Source organism: Arvicanthis niloticus, chromosome 24, assembly GCF_011762505.2.
Source record: "Arvicanthis niloticus isolate mArvNil1 chromosome 24, mArvNil1.pat.X, whole genome shotgun sequence".
Taxonomy (NCBI): domain Eukaryota; kingdom Metazoa; phylum Chordata; class Mammalia; order Rodentia; family Muridae; genus Arvicanthis; species Arvicanthis niloticus.
The window spans coordinates 20,354,995-20,370,369 of NC_133432.1; the positions used below are offsets into that span (position 1 = coordinate 20,354,995).

A 15,375-nucleotide genomic window follows, 5' to 3' on the forward strand; every position below is an offset into this window, starting at 1 on the left:
TTAAAAGCTAGACTGACTGGTGGCATGTGCTTGCAATCTCAACACAGGAGAAGTAGAGACAGGCAGAAGCCTTGGGGCTTGCTGGCCAGCAGCCTAGTTTACTTAGAGAGTCCTCCTCTAATCTAAAACCCTGTCTCAGAAACCACGGACAGCCACTGAGATTGTTCTCTGGCCCCCACAAGCATGCATACACACATGAAAACCGGGCTGGAGTCGTGAGCTCACAATTCAGAGACGTGGCATTTGAATCTTACATTTGTCTTCTCAGCCTTGGAAAGTGGCTTGTCACTTGTTACAGGACTTCTCTACACAGGTGACCACCCATGGGCTGTGGCTCATTGGTGGGGGCTTTGAGACAGGTCTGACCAGGAACTCTGGAGATCTTAGTGCTTCTGCCTCCTTAGTGCTGGATTAGAACTATGCGCCGCCACACCCAGCTCCTCTGTGATGTTTGTTGAGTGACTCACTCTCACTCCGTCAAGACTAGCCTGGTTTGGATGCCCCAGCACTTTAAAACAAATTTGCTGTGTAATGGTGGTGGTGGCAAATACCTTTAATCCCAGCACTTGGGAGGTGGAGTCAGGTGGATCTCTGATTTCTTTGACCAGCCTGGTCTACAGAATAAGTTCTAGGGCAGCCAGGGCTACACAGATAACACCAGCCTCCAACACCAACAATAATAGTAACAGAAGAAAGAAAACAGTGTTTTTTTAGATTTATTTTTATTATACATGTACCTTCAGGGGCCGAAAGAGGGCATTTGGATCACCTGGGAAATGGAGTAGCAGCTCCTAGTTAAGCCACTCGTGGGTGCTAGGAATTGAATCTGGAACCTCTGGGTACAACAGTCAGTACTCTTAAATTGCGAGCCATCACTCCAGCCCCTCACCAGTAGCTCTTAATTTAGTGTGCGTGTTCACACAGCAGGTTTTCAAGAGTACATAAAGCCAAGACCCCCCCCCCAAACAAAAACAGATAGAAATGACCTTGGACACCTCTCAGCAGGACATGTTACTGAGCCTAAAGCATTGCAAGTCATTGTCCCCACATGAGAAAAGCTTCAATGTCACTTTTTTTTTTAAAGATTTTATTTATTATATATGATGAGTACACTGTAGCTGTCTTCAGACATCAGATCCCATTCCAGATGGTTGTGAGCCACCAGGTGGTTGCTGGGATTTGAACTCAGGACCTCTGGAAGAACAAGCAGTGCTCGTAACCGCTGAGCCATCTCTCCAGCCCTTAAGTGCCACTTCTAAAATCCTCTTCTAGCAGTTCCCAAAATCCAGAGTAGAAACACGTGCCAGAAAGTGTCTGGGGACACCTGCTCTGCTGAGAGAACTCCTTTCACTTCTGCAGGCTCAGTCTGCAGCGAGGTAGTTTGAGCTTTTAGAACGTGAACGGTCTGCTTCCAAAACACTGGGTCCTCGGCTCTGAGCCGTGACCTCGGCTTTCGTTTGCGATCCTCCAGTATCTCTCTCGCAAAATAAAGGCGGAAGTCTTGGGTTGTCTCTGGCGAGTGAAGATGCCCTTCTTGTTTCCTACTACTCTCATGGGTGCTAAAACAAACAAACACCAAAACAAACCAAGGAGGGCTGGTAAGATAGCTCAGAAAGCATTTGCTATGAAACCTAATCACCCCAAGTTTAATGGCAGCACCCACATGGTGGAGGGAGCAAGCAGACACCCCAAAGTTGCCTAACCTTTGTGGCATGCACACATACTCCACTCTCCCAATCCCTGATTAAATAAAAATGTAATAACGTTTGAAATTCTATGAAGGCTCACACATTTAATCCTACCATACAAGAGACAGAGGCAATTGGATCACTATGAGTTCTAGGCTAGCCTGGTCTACAGGCTAGCCGAGGTTGCATAGTGAGACTCCCGTGAAAGGCTGGGGGAGGAAGATACAGCCCAATCGGAAGCCTGCTTCTCTCCTTTTAACCACGGTAAAATAGACCAAAGCAGGTACTTTCCTCCCTAAGCCATCTCCCCAGTCCCATTTCTAGTATTCTCACAAATGCCCAGAACTGAAAACGCCCAAGCTGAGAGAAAAAAATCTATAAACCTAACAGACACTTACACTGGTTTGTCATGAAGTCAGCGAAATTCCAGATGAGCTCTCCGACCACGTATTCCTTTCGTTTCTGATCCAGAACCGAGTGATAATTCTCTAGGACAGCCTTCTGGTACTCCTCACTGAACATGCGAGGCGGATCCTGGGATTTAATGCAAAGGGAATGTCAAAAAGTAGCTGAGCCTTGCGTGAGATCCATTTGGCCACGACTTGTCCTGATGCGAGGCTGCACTAACTGCAGGACTTAACTGATGCTGGCTCAGAGACCCTGCAGTCTGATGTCAGCTAGCATTAAAGAGACTTCAAAGGACACCTTCAGCCTGGGGGTGGTGGTGCATGCCATTAATCCCAGCACTGGAGAGGCAGGAGGATCTCTGAGTTCGAGGCCAGCCTGGTCTACAGAACCAGTTCCAGGACAGCCAGGGCTACACAGAGAAATCCTGTCTTGGGGAGGGGTCATCAAGGTAGCCCATGTCTTTAATCCCAAAGATAAAAAAAAAAAAAAAAAAAAAAAAAATTAAAAAAACCCAAAGACATGTCTCACCCATGCTGACGCAAAAAGGATCAAGAGTTCAAGGCCAGCTAGGGCTACATTGTGAGACCCTGTCTTAAAAACAATCTTTAAAAAATGTAAAAACCTATAGGGTGGTGGGGACACACATCTTTAATCCCAGCACTCAGGAGGCAAAGGCAGGAGGATTGCTGTGAGTTCAAGGCCAGCCTGGTGGACAGATCAAGTGCCAGGATAACCAGGGCTACACAGAGAAGCCCTGTCTGGAAAACAAAATAAAACAAAAAAAGTAAAAACTTTAGTTAATAAATGTGTATTTGTCACATTTATTTTCATTTGCCTGTGTTAGAGATCAGGTGATCCTTAGTTTTATGTTACCTTAATAGAGTCGGGGTCTCTTGCTATTTCAGTGAGTCTGGTAAGGCACTTTGCTCTAGGGATCCCATCTCTTCCAAGAGAGCACTGGGGTTACCAGAATACCGCCATACTGGTCTTGTACCTACCTGGGAGGTGAGGATCTGAATTTTGTTTCTCACATTCACAGAATAAGTATTTTCCCTGCTAAAGGCACAGAACTCCAGCTGTTCTTAAAGCTAAAGTACTTTGGGAGTTAAACTATGTGTTTACCTCAACTTTAAAATAAAGTGTGTGTGTGGGAGGCAGGGGGGCAGTTTCTTTCAAGATCTTACCACATAGCCTGGATATAGCCCAGACTGGTCTGGAAGGTACCCTCATCCTGACTTAGCAACTCCTTTGTGTGGGACTAGGACTGACTTTTATTGGGGCTGGAGAAATAGCTTGGTGATTAAGTGCTGTTCTTCCAAATGGACCCAGGTTCAATTCTCAGCACCCACATGGTAGCTCACAACTGTCTGCAACTTCAGTTCCAGAGGATCTGACACCCTCGCACTAACATATATGCAGGCAAAACACTAATGTACATATACATACATACATACATACATACATACATACATACATACAAACAAATTAGAAAGAGGGTACCCTGTTCTCACAGACGATTCAGTTCCAGTACCTGTATCAGAACTCCAGCTCCAGGAGAGTCTGACATCTCTAGCCTCAGTGGGTACCCAGACACATGCACATATCCCCAGACAGACACACAGACATACCCATAATGAAAAAAAAAATTTTTTTTTTAAAATGTTGTGTATGCTGTAGGTACACATAGGTGTTCATGCAGGGGTACATGTATGATGTAGGTACACATATCTGTATGAGCAGGTCATCTCATGTATCCCAGGCTGTCCTACAACTCAACTGCCTCCACCCAATTGGTAGTACAAACATAGGCCACGTTGCCTGTTATAAGTTTTAATGGAAATAGTCCCGTAGCCACACTAATGAAGGAGTTGCAAGCCACTATGTGGCTAATATTAGGATAAATCAATTCAGTCATACTGCCTACATTTCAAATCCCCTGTAGCTGTTTCATGGCTGGTTGCTACCATTCCGAGGAGGGCAGATAGAGACAGACATTTCCATCACTGCCAAGGATCTACCAACACCTGTCTCGACGTGGGAAGAATGTTTTTGTTTGTCTTGAGACAGGGCTTTCTGTATCCTAGACTAGCCTCAAAGTCATTACGTAGGCAAGGATGACCCTGAACTTCTGATTCTCCAGCGCTAGTACTATAGGGATGCATTACCACACGCTTATGTAGGGCTGGGGTAGGATACAGAGCTTTATGTGTGCTCCACAGACACACTGGTAGCTGAGCTACCCTCTCCCAGGCTGGGAAATGCTTTTTAATACTTGATGAATTGTGTGTCTGTGTGATCTACAGCCAGGCAGGTACCAGTGGATGCCTAAAAAGGCTATCACATGCTCTGGAACTGGAGTTACCCAGGGTGGGTGCTGGGAACCAGACTGAGGTCCACTGGGAAGGCAGCAAGTGTTAACCACTTCGCCAGCTCTCCAGCTCACGGGCTAAGAATTTTAAGAAGTCGCTATTGGGCCAGGTGCAGAGGGACACCTGTCATCTCAGCACTCAAGAGGCTATGGGAGATTGCGTATCTGAGGCTAGCCTGGGCATCAGAGATCTTAGGAAAAAAAGAAAAGCAGAACAAAAAAAATGCAGGTGGGGGCGCTGTGTAGAAACACAGCCAGTAATGGGCTGTCTTTGGCATGCACACAAGCCAAGCAGAGCTCTGCATGCAGGGGCCACAGAGTGTGTAGGCTTAGGGAGGTGCCTGAGAGCTGAGGCAGGGTCACTGGCCTTAGTAACATCGCCTCTGGGACAATAAACTTTACCTCATGAATCCCTGGGATTGCGTCTGCTCCATACTCGCTCTGGATAATCGGCTTCTGGTGTGTCTTATACCAATTCTCGAACTGGCTATTCAGCTGGGGCTGAATCACCTCCAAATGCCCATAGTCATGATACCAAGAGAAGTAGCTGTTTATACAGATCACGTCCACGTACGGGGCCTAGGACAAGAGTGGTCAAGTGAGTTCACCCCTCACACCGAGGGTCTCTACTTCAAAGTCAGAATAGGAGGCAAAGTCAGAATAGATTACGTAGGTTAGCCCACCCTACACAGGAAATAAAGTCAAGACCAGATCTAAACAGGACTAATATATAACACTAGGCTAAGGCTGCTGACTGGGCCATGGCTAGAAGCAAAGCAGGCCACCAGCCAGCCAGCCTCTGACCTTATTGGATTTTACTTCTCTCTGGTCCTGTGGCCTTGCCTGGGGATGTAATCCAACAGGAAGAGTGGATAAGTTTTTTCTCCTCACAGTTCAGTTTTTGAGACAGACTTATATAGCCCAAGCTGGTCTCAAACATCTATATGTCCAAGGCTGGCCTCGAACTGATGACCCCCTGGCCTCTACCTCCCAAGTGCTAGTGATCATAGCTGTGCATGGCTCGCACCTAGCTTTCTGCCTCGCTGGGGACCAAGTCCAGGGTTTGGGGAATTCGAGAAAAAACGCTCATCAACAGAGCTACATCGCCGGCTCCTTAATTTGGGGGCAGGCACTAGGGGGCGTAACCCAAGGGCTTGCACGTGCTGAGCATAGGTTGTACCACTGAGCCACGCCCCCAGCCCGTCATAGCGTCTTCTCTGATCTACAATTGAGAAGGCCGGGCTGTGAATGGCAGACTGGCTAGATTTCTTCGCAGGCACTGGTGGGGTGTGCGTGGGACAGGGATAGGATGGTCTAACCAGCCTCAAAGAATTCTGAGCCTCGGGAGCTGGAGAGATAGCTCTGTGGTTAGGAGCACTGGCTGCTCTTCCAGGTTCACTCTGTAGCTCCCAGCAGTCAGTAACTCCAGTTCCAGGTCACCTGACACCCTCACACCGAGACACACGCAGGCAAAACACCAATGTATATAAAATTAAAAACAACAACAACAACAAAAAGTTCCGTGTCTGGCTAGCTAGCCTCCGGTGTCACCCAAGCCTGTCTCTCTAGCAAGAAAGCTCAACTTTAAAGCCGCCCTTGGAACGATGAGTTCTTTCCAAGGGACCACAGACCCTCTCCAGGCTGTGGTGTCGGGAAGATGCAAAACAGCAGAAAGTTCTAGAGGATCAAGCAGCATCACTTCGGGAAGTGCACTCTAGGTAAAGAGGCCAGGCATGGGGCACCCAGCAAAGTCTTCCGAGCCTACACAGAAGATAGGGCAAACACTGGAGCAGCCAGCACTTGGGCCTCCCTGAAACCTCTGTTTCTTTGAAGGGTGAGCTCTAAAGACACAGAGAAGCCAGGGCTAACAAGGCCTCCGTTGTTGTTAGCTATTTTTAGAAAACTCATACATGAATGTTCTCCCTGTATATTTGCATCAGGAGGCGTCAGATCCCCTGGAAACAGATGGCCACGAGCCACCATCAAGGCCACCATCATGTGGGTACTGGGAACCGAACTCTGGTCCTCTGTAAGAGCAACAAGTGCTCTTGACTACCAGGCCTTTTTTCCGGTCAGGTTTAAACAAGTACATTGCCCTGGATGTAGCCCAGCCTTCTTGGGGTTTGAAGCCACACTGCCTAGGCAGTATGAGTTAACAGGAAGTTGGTCCCTTTAACCTGAAAACCACTTGTGAAAATGGCTGGATTTGCTGCCGCCGCGTCCTTGTAGTAAACACAAGCCTAAAAGGCCAAAGCAGAGGCGTGGAGTGCGGAGATGGCCCCCCTCCCCACTCCAGGCTCACCCCCAGGTCTGCATCATATTTGGCGTTGCTCACAAAGGTCACAGGACGGGTGAGGTCCAGGGCTTTGGTGTGGGTGATCAGCGTCCTGTCCATGGAAGGCAGAAGACAGGCTCATCAATCCGGAAAGGGCTCTCAGACACCTGTCTCTCCCTTTCCTTCCCAGCTTCCCCATCAGTGATGGCTCACAGCTAAGAAGGTGGCTGCCCGGAGTCAGGAGAGCGGAAGTTTAGCGCATGAGGGGGCGTGGCTCTCTGTAAGGGGGCGTGGCTCTCTGTGAGTTGGGGCGCGGCACACACGATTTAACTTAAGAGTCAGGAAAGCCTCTTGAAGAAATGGCGTTAGTGTTAAGTTGAATTAACCACTGAGCCAGGAGGAACGGGGAGGAGCCGACTCAATGGAAGCACTAGTCTAGGGTTAGGGTTTGGTCCCCGGGATCTACTTCTAATCTCTTCAGCAGTGATCGACATCCATCACCATTGAAGACTATTTTTTTTTTTTTTTTTACGTCTTTTTGATCGTTACACTTCTTATATGAAGGCTGTGTATTGCCCCTTGGGCATAAGTCCTGAACTCGCCCTCTCAAAACAGCTCCAAATTAGCAAAGGCCACTCTGGGGTACTCCAGCCTACCCAGTCCTGGCTTTATCCCTACTGTCCCTTAATGAATGCATCTTCCTCACCACCTCCTCAAACACATCTGGGAGCCCAAAATACTATGTGGAGTTGGGATGCAGCCGCTGCGGCATGGAGACAAAAGGGTTTTCAACCTGTGGGTCGAGACTCCTTTGGCAAACCTCTTGTCTCCAAAAACATTTACATTAGGATTTCTAACAGTTAGCAAAATCCCAGTTACGAAGTAACAACAAAAATAATTTTGCGGTTGGGGGTCACCACAACATGAGGATTCTGTATTCAAGGGCCACGGCGGTGTTAGGAAGGCTGAGAAACGCTGATGAAGACACTTCCCCTGCTTCTGTGTGACAAGCTGTATGAGTCATCCTAAAGGCTGTGACAGTCTCATGACAGGAAGGTGGAGCTCAATGGTGGAACACCTGCCTAGCATGCATAGGCAAGGCCCTGGACTGGATCCCCAGTACCAGAAAATACCTTTTAAACATTTTGTTTCATTAGTTGTGGGCGGGAGAGATGGCTCAGTGGTTAAGAGCACTCACTGACTGCTCTTCCAGAGGTCCTGAGTTCAATTCCCAGCAACCACACGGTGGCTCACAACTGTGTGTAATGGGATCTGATACCCTATTCTGGTGTATCTGAAGAGAGTGGCAGTGTACTCACATACATAAAATAAATAAATCTTTTTTTTTTTTAAGTTCTCTTTTATGGTGCTGGAGAGAGAACCTAGGCGTTGCTCTTCCAGAGAGGACTTGGGCTCAATTCCTTGCACCCACATGGTAGCTTACAACAGCTATACCTTCAGTTCTTGGGGATCTGATGTCTTCAGGTCCCTGAAGACAATAAGCCCACAAGTGATACAGACATACATGTAGGCAAAATACCTTTACACATAAATATTTTTAAATCCCACTTACGTTCATATGCCTGTATCAATCGGTTTTATATAAGTGAACCTAAATCATTACAAAGTGGGTTTCCTATAGTTTGAGCATGTGTTTCTGTCTAGAATGAATGAATGAATGAATGAATGCATGCCAGGTGTGAGGGAGCACACTGCAATCCTAGCACTGGGTAGGAGATGGAGACAGAAGGAGTAGGAGGAGTTCAAGGCCAGTGCTCTTTTTGAAATCTTATCTGGAAAAAAATTAAAAATCAGAAAAGGAGCTAGTGAAATAACTTAGCCCTTACTGCCAAGCCCAGTGATTGGAGTTCAAGCCTGGGGACTTATATGGTAGAAGGAGAGGACCAGTTCCTATACGCTGTCCTCTGACCTCCACCTGTGTGCCATGACACACACAGAAATTAAAAATCAATCTCAAAAAAAAATTTGGGGGAGCTGGAGAGATGGCTCAGTGGTTAAGAGCACCGACTGCCCTTCCAGAGGTCCTGAGTTCAAGTCCCAGCAACGACATGGTGGCTCACAACCATCTGTAATGGGATCCGATGCCCTCTTCTGCTGTGTCTGGAAATAGCTACCGTGTACTCATACACATAAACTAAATAAAATCTTTAAAAACAAATTGTCACACTTAGTAGATCATGTGTGTAATCCCAGAAGTTGGGATGAAAGAGACCCATGCCACTGTGAGGCCAGCCAGGGATACATAGCAAGACCCTGTCTCAAAAATAAATCAATAAAATTCTATAAAATCCAACGTTCTGCCAGGTGGTGGTAACACACACCTTTAATCATAGCCATAGGAAGGCAGAGGCAGGCGGATCTCTGTGGGTACCAGGCCAGCCTGGTCTACACAGCTAGTTCCAGGATAGCCAGGGCTACACAGCTAGACCTTGTCTTGAAAAACACAATAAAATAAAACAAAACAAAAATCCACAGTTGTGTGCATCGAAGAGAACTCTGGACTTCAAGTATGATTAGGATGGTCAGTGGATAGAAACCCCACAATTTTGGTGGGTTGATTTGGGTCCCCAGAAGTGATGGAGGGGATACTGACATTGACTGCACCTGTCCACCCTGTTATGGCTGACTTCCACGATCCCCGCTGCCTATAGAGGTTGAGCCAGGCCCAAGGGCTAAAGCCAGAGGCCCGACTCAGCCCAGGGGAGAAAGGGCACTCACTTGAAGTAATACGCAGCAGGTTTGATAGCAGAAAGGGGCTCATTGGCCACAGACCACATCACTACCGCAGGGTGATTTTTGTCCCGGCGCACCAGCTCCTCCATCACCTCTAGGTGGTGCCGAAGAGACTCGTTGCCAAAACTCTGGCTGTGGAGCGAGAGAGGAAAGGGTCCCCAAAGGCTCTAAGACAAGCTGGGGAAGCTGGGCTGTGTAGGCGGCGAAGGGGCGGCCACTCACGGGAGCACGATGCCCACACCAGGACACTCATCAATGACCACAATTCCATATCGGTCACAGAGCTGAAGTACCTCCTCCGAGTAGGGATAGTGGCTGGTACGGAAGGAATTTGCCCCGAGCCATCTGAGTAGGTTGAAATCCTTTATCAGCAGAGGCCAGTCGAAGCCTTTCCCTCGGATCTAGGAGACAGCAGGGCTGCGTGACCTCTATCCTTGTGACTGGAGGATACGCATTTTCTTCTGAAGCCCAGCCCATGGGGTCACTCCCGTCTACCCTATCTAGGCTCACCGCAAACCCCAGCACACGATAGAGTCTACAGGGCACAGAGCAAGGGGAAGGAGATAGTGGTGACTCCCAACAAGCCACACAGGGATACCACAGCTACAACTCACATCTGAATCCTCGTGCTTGTTGACGCCGTGGAAATAAAAAGGCTTCCCGTTTATGAGGAACTTGCTCTTTGTGACAGCCACTGTTCGAATCCCAACAGGGAGGGTGTAGAAGTCAGACACAGACTCAGGTGTTGTCATCTTCACCTAGGAGAGCCGATGTGCCAGGCATGAGCACCCAAGTTGACTGAGCCTCTCACGCCACATAACCGCTAAAGCTTTTTTTTTTTTTTTTTTTTTTTGGGGGGGGTGTTTCGTTTTGGTTTTTCGAGACAGGGTCTCTCTGTGTAGCTCTGGCTGTCCTGGAACTCACTCTGTAGACCAGGCTGGCCTCGAACTCAGAAATTCTCCTGCCCCTGCCTCCCAAGTACTGGGATTAAAGGCGTGGGCCACCACTGCCCAGCTGTTTTGTTTTTCAAAACAGGGTTTCTCTGTGTAGCCCTAACTGTCCTGGAACTCGCTCTGTAGACCAGGCTGGCCTTGAATTTATAGAAATCTGCCTGCCTCCGCTCCCAAGTTCTAGGATTAAAGGAGTGCACTACCACATCCCAGCTCGTTTGGGGTTTTGTTTTGTTTCGGGGGGGTAGGGGACAACTGATCATTTGAGACAGGGTGTAGCTCTGGCTGTCCTGGAATTCACTATGGAGACCTCAACTACGACACCCATTTGATCCTATTATTCAATACCCCCGGGGGCCTATGTATCCCACATGTCTGCACTTTCGATGCAGAAATGACAGTCTCTGTCTTTAACCAGAATGTGATCTCAGGACCTACTCTTCACAGCAGGACTCTCCCACAAAGTGACAGAAAAAGCCAGAAATCTCAGACGGTACCGCTTAGCCACCTGTCCTAGATGCCTGCTGCTGTCACCAGGTGGCAGCAAAGGACCTTCTTTAGCCCCAGTCCAAAATCACTGTTACCTCTAAGGAGTACAGGTAGGCTGGACGCTCATGCATCAGGTAAGGCCACCAGAGGTTGACACCGGGCACCTGAAGTTGACCCTGGTTCCCTGTTCCGTGGGCCACGACTTTGCCATCCTCATCCAAGAGATGTACTTCTAGTTGGAAATGTTCACCGCCCTGCACGGAAATCCAGTAGTCCACCAGCCCTGTGGGACACAAACGTAGTCCCAGAAGTCCCCTTAGGTCCCAAGATGCTAGAGAAAACTGCTTTTTTTTTTTTTTTTTTTTTTTTTTTTTTTTTTTTTTTTGAGCAGTGTAGAGGTTAGGGGTGGAACAGTAGGGAGGCGAGAAGTAACCCAATATCTCGAGCCATGTCACTTTAGACAAGACCCCACTTCTCATTGGTCTTCATTTCCTTGTAAAAGAGGATCCACCAGAAAGGTATCAGCTTGAGCAATCTGAGTCTTGTCTTCTGAGGATAATAAAGTGGGGGAAGGGCTAAAAGATGCTTGAAGCCCTTTTTCTCCTTAGGGATTTCTCCTCTTGGGAATTGAGGTAAAATGGACCCAGTCTAGCACACAGCCTCCCGCTCAGAACCCTCACCGATGTCTTGGTCCACATTCGTGATCACAGTGATATCATCGATGTAGGTGGTTGGGGTGGTGTAGAGGACCACAGACCGGTGCAGTCCTGCATAGTTGAAGAAGTCAAACTTTGTGTCCTGGACAAAGTAACCCTTGGGATACCTAGGGTGGGAAAACCAAAGTCCATTGTCTGTGTGGCTTTTTAAATCCCTTCCCCTCTGTATGTGTATGTGTGTGGTGTGTGTGTGTATCTCTGTGTGTACATGTGCGTGCGTGTGTGTGTGTGTGTGTACCACAGTGCACATGTACAGTGTGTGTGTGTGTGTGTGTGTGTACCACAGTGCACATGTACAGAGTGTGTGTGTGTGTGTGTGAACCACAGTGCACATGTACAGAGCAGAAGACAACCTCAGGCACCACCAGTTCTTGCCTTCTACCCCTAGACAGGGTCTCGATCTAGCTGGCCTGAGAACTTCCAGAAATCACTCTGTCTCCTTTGACGTTAACTAGCATGCATCCTCTGGTCTCCTCATCAGATCCAGGCCTAGAGCCATTCTCTCAATGGGGAAGTCCATTGGGCAGGGGAAGGGGAGGGGAGGGGAGGGATGCTGCTCACATGGAGGTATCGGTCTTGTAGATGATGGTCCCCGGTGGAAGGGTATGAGGGGTCAGTGTGTTGTTGATGGCGATGGTGACCCGGCAGGTGGTCAGGGGCCCACTCTGGACCAGCTTGCTGATGTCAGCCTCAAAAGGGAGGTGACCTCCCTCATGCTCCACTACATGGATCCCATTCACCCACTGCAGACACAAGGAAATATGAGCAGAGGGCAAAGGCTCTGCTGTCTCAGGTTACCCCCTTCCAGAAGAGGGTCCCGCCATCAGCCAGATGGAAGAATAGTGTTCTAACGGAGCCCACGAAGCAACCCTTTCTCCGACCCATGGCACCGAGCCCTCAACAGTCCAGACTGCCTTACTTCCCTCCCCACCCCCCACCCCCACCCCCAGCCAACCTCTCCCTACACTGACCACAACGGCATAGTAATGGGCACTGTTGATCCTCAACACCACTCTCGTGTCGGTGTCTTGGGTCCATCGCTGCGGCAGGATTGCTTCCCGTTCATACCACACCCAGCCAATGAAGTTCTGAAGCGCCGCTTCTTGGGTGACGTCATTGAAGCTGGAAGGGACGGGCATGTCCAAGGTCGGGCCGGACTAGGGAAAGAAGTGGTGTCACGTGCTGCAGTTGTGGCTCAGCTGATAGATCTCTGGCCTACCATAGATGGAATCCTGGGTTCCAACTCCAGTACCGCATAAGCCAATCATGGTGGTGCGCGCTCGTAATCCTAGCCTATGGGAGGTGCAGCCAGGAAGATGGCCGTTCAGGGTCATGCCCTGGCTATTCTCTGCTACATAGCATATCTGAGGCTGGCCTGAGGATACAGGAGACTCTAGCTAAGGAGAAGGATCGGGTCTATGCTTCACGATTGCATTCCCAGCCCCCCAGAGAAGCTTAGGGGACACAAGGGGGTGGGGGTGGATTCTGTTAATCCTGGCTGCATGGGTGGGTAACTTGTCCACAAGTGAAGTGCAGGGACAGCTGACGGAAAAGACTGTTAAAACTAAGTTCTTCCACCGGGCAGACGGTACCAGGACCAAGATTTCCATGGAAAGAATGAAAGAAAGGGCCACAGGCCAGTCTAAAACAGGAAGGACCAGACCCTGACATAAAAGGCGGGTGATCCTTGCCACAAGGAGGAAGGCCAACAGCAGGACAGCAGGGAACAGGGGCCCCTGAGGAAACGGAGAAGGCACACGGGGGTGGGGGGTGGGGGGGGGCAACGTTACCTCCTTACTTCCTCTTCTGAATGCTAGCCAGTGCAGTTGAAAACTGAGAGTAAGCCAGGCGTGGTAGCTCTTAACCTAGCAACCTGGGAGGCAAGGTAGCCAGATTGCTATGGGTCGGAGGCTAACGTGGACAGCTGTCTCAAACACACACACACACACACACACACACACACACACACACACTGCTGGTGAGGTGACTTTTATGTCAGGGTCTGGTCCTTCCTGTTTTAGACTGGCCTGTGGCCCTTTCTTTCAGTGGGTTAAAGGCACTAGCCACTAAGCCTGATGACCCTGAGACCTGATATCCCTGGAACGAAGGAGAGACCAGACTCCAACAAGCTATCCTCTGACCTCCACAAGCACTGTGTAGCTCACGGCTGCCCACATACTCTGCCACATACTCGCACACAAATACATAAAGGTTACAAATTTTAAACGAAGACAGAAAGACGAGGAAGAGGAGGAGAGAGCCAAATAGGGGAAGAGGAAATGAGGTAGGCTGTATGAATGAATAGGAGAGAGGCGGAGGCTGTGAGCACAAAGGTTTGCTTCAACCTGCTTCTGCACCAACCCTACCCAGATAAGAAGGGAGGGCAGGGATGGGGTCCTATGCTAGCTGTGTGCAAAGTCATGTCCTCTATCTGAATCTGCAACGCCCAAGCCCCTTCTGACCTTGTTTGAGCAGAACCCTGATGGTGTACCAGCTCCCCCCTTCTCTATCTTCACCCCCAAATCTCTGTGGTGGGTAGCATCTCCTAGGGTTCTGCTTCTCACTAGATGAGAATGCGGGAAGCGTGTGCACCGGGATGCAGGAGGGATGTGCACAAACATTCTCCACCCCCACCCCTCCGGAAAGCGGGAGCAGGAGGTTCACCGGGATATCCAGCCCATCCTGGGTTGTAGAATAAGACACAGCTTTAAAACATAAACAGAAGGCTCAGTAGTGACAAGCACGCACAAGGCCCTGGGTTCAACCCCCAGCACTATGAAATAAAAATAAAAGTGCTTTGTTTTTTTTAAAATCCATTGTCTAGGGCAGCGCCTGCCTAGCGGAAGCCCTGGGGTCCATGCGGTTCTCAGGCATGCCAGGTCCCATTTCCTGCTCCGGCTGCTCCCCTCCCTAGCCTGCAAACACGCATTAACCTCCTCTAGGTGAGCACAAGGGGATCTCCAGGTACAAGCACCCTTCCTCCCATCCCCTGGTTTCTGGAAGCTTCCAGACCCCGGGTTCCGGAGAGCGCGCACCTCCCGCAGCGGCTGCCGGTACCACTGCTGCTCAAAGCCCTGCAGCCGATTGTCGGAGAGATCGGCGCGGAAGTGCCACAGTCCATCCAGCGTCTTGAGCTCCCGGGACGGGCTTTCCTTCGGGAACAGCATCCCGCCCTTCAGCGCCAGCGCGCAGCTGCACAGCAGCTGGCCCAGCGCGACCCAACACACACTCCATTTTGGGGACATGCTGGCCAGGCTGCCCACCGTCCAGCGGCTGGGCCTTTTAGCCTCGCTCTCCGTGGAAGGGCGGAGGCGGGACCTGGAAGGGTCACATGTTCTCGAGAGAAGCCGCCTGCGCCAACTTGGTTGAGGGCAAGCTTTTGTACCGCTGCTTGCTCAATGCCATCTGGAGGCCCCGAGGCTACAGTCTGCAGAAAGAGGAAGCCCCAAAGGCTTGAAGTCCTGGATCATCTCCCATATGCCTGACAGAAGTCCCTGTCTGCCTCACAGCCATTAACAGCTCCCCTTCCTCCCCTCACTCTGGGGTTGTACCTCCCAGGACCACTAGGCTAAGGTCTGAAAGAACCCTTGAAGTCCCTGACTTTATTTCGTCACAACTCCTGTGAAAGGTCGCGGATGAGGGTTCAAAAGAGACACTGAGAAGGATTTGGGGAGTTAAGAGTTTATTAAAGGAGTTGTTAAAGGACACGCAGACAACTTGGTGGTGG

General features: G+C 49.6%; 1 protein-coding gene across 3 annotated transcripts; it reads right to left on the reverse strand.

The window, feature by feature from the left end:
* Nucleotides 1–1,085: 1,085 nt before the first annotated feature.
* Gusb (glucuronidase beta) lies at nt 1,086–14,963 on the reverse strand. 3 transcript variants are annotated; one of them, XM_076923032.1, is made up of 12 exons: nt 14,684–14,958; nt 12,620–12,805; nt 12,210–12,391; nt 11,613–11,755; nt 11,028–11,215; nt 10,108–10,251; nt 9,716–9,894; nt 9,479–9,625; nt 6,767–6,851; nt 4,867–5,043; nt 2,087–2,222; nt 1,086–1,559 (listed from the first exon to the last, which is right to left on the reverse strand). In XM_076923032.1, the coding sequence occupies exons 1-12, from the start codon at nt 14,891–14,893 to the stop codon at nt 1,390–1,392; spliced, it is 1,947 nt and encodes a 648-aa protein (XP_076779147.1). In that variant the 5' UTR covers nt 14,894–14,958; the 3' UTR covers nt 1,086–1,389. The 3 variants fall into 3 exon arrangements, 2 of the variants coding, with proteins under 2 accessions (XP_076779147.1, XP_076779148.1); XM_076923033.1 differs by lacking the exons at nt 12,210–12,391; nt 14,684–14,958 and having other exon boundaries at nt 1,240–1,559; nt 12,620–12,762; XR_013107074.1 differs by lacking the exons at nt 1,086–1,559; nt 2,087–2,222; nt 4,867–5,043; ... (3 more) ...; nt 10,108–10,251; nt 12,210–12,391 and having other exon boundaries at nt 11,071–11,215; nt 14,684–14,963.
* Nucleotides 14,964–15,375: the final 412 nt, after the last annotated feature.

Bases quoted from the DNA above. Each gene is read 5' to 3' on its own strand.
- Gusb (XM_076923032.1), bottom strand. From the start codon at position 14,893: ATGTCCCCAAAATGGAGTGTGTGTTGGGTCGCGCTGGGCCAGCTGCTG. The intron at 12,806-14,683 runs GTGCGCGCTCTC...TTCTTTCCCTAG, and splicing joins ACCGGCAGCCGCTGCGGGAG to TCCGGCCCGACCTTGGACAT. The intron at 6,852-9,478 runs GTGAGTGCCCTT...TTCCATGGACAG, and splicing joins CCTGCTGCGTATTACTTCAA to GACGCTGATCACCCACACCA.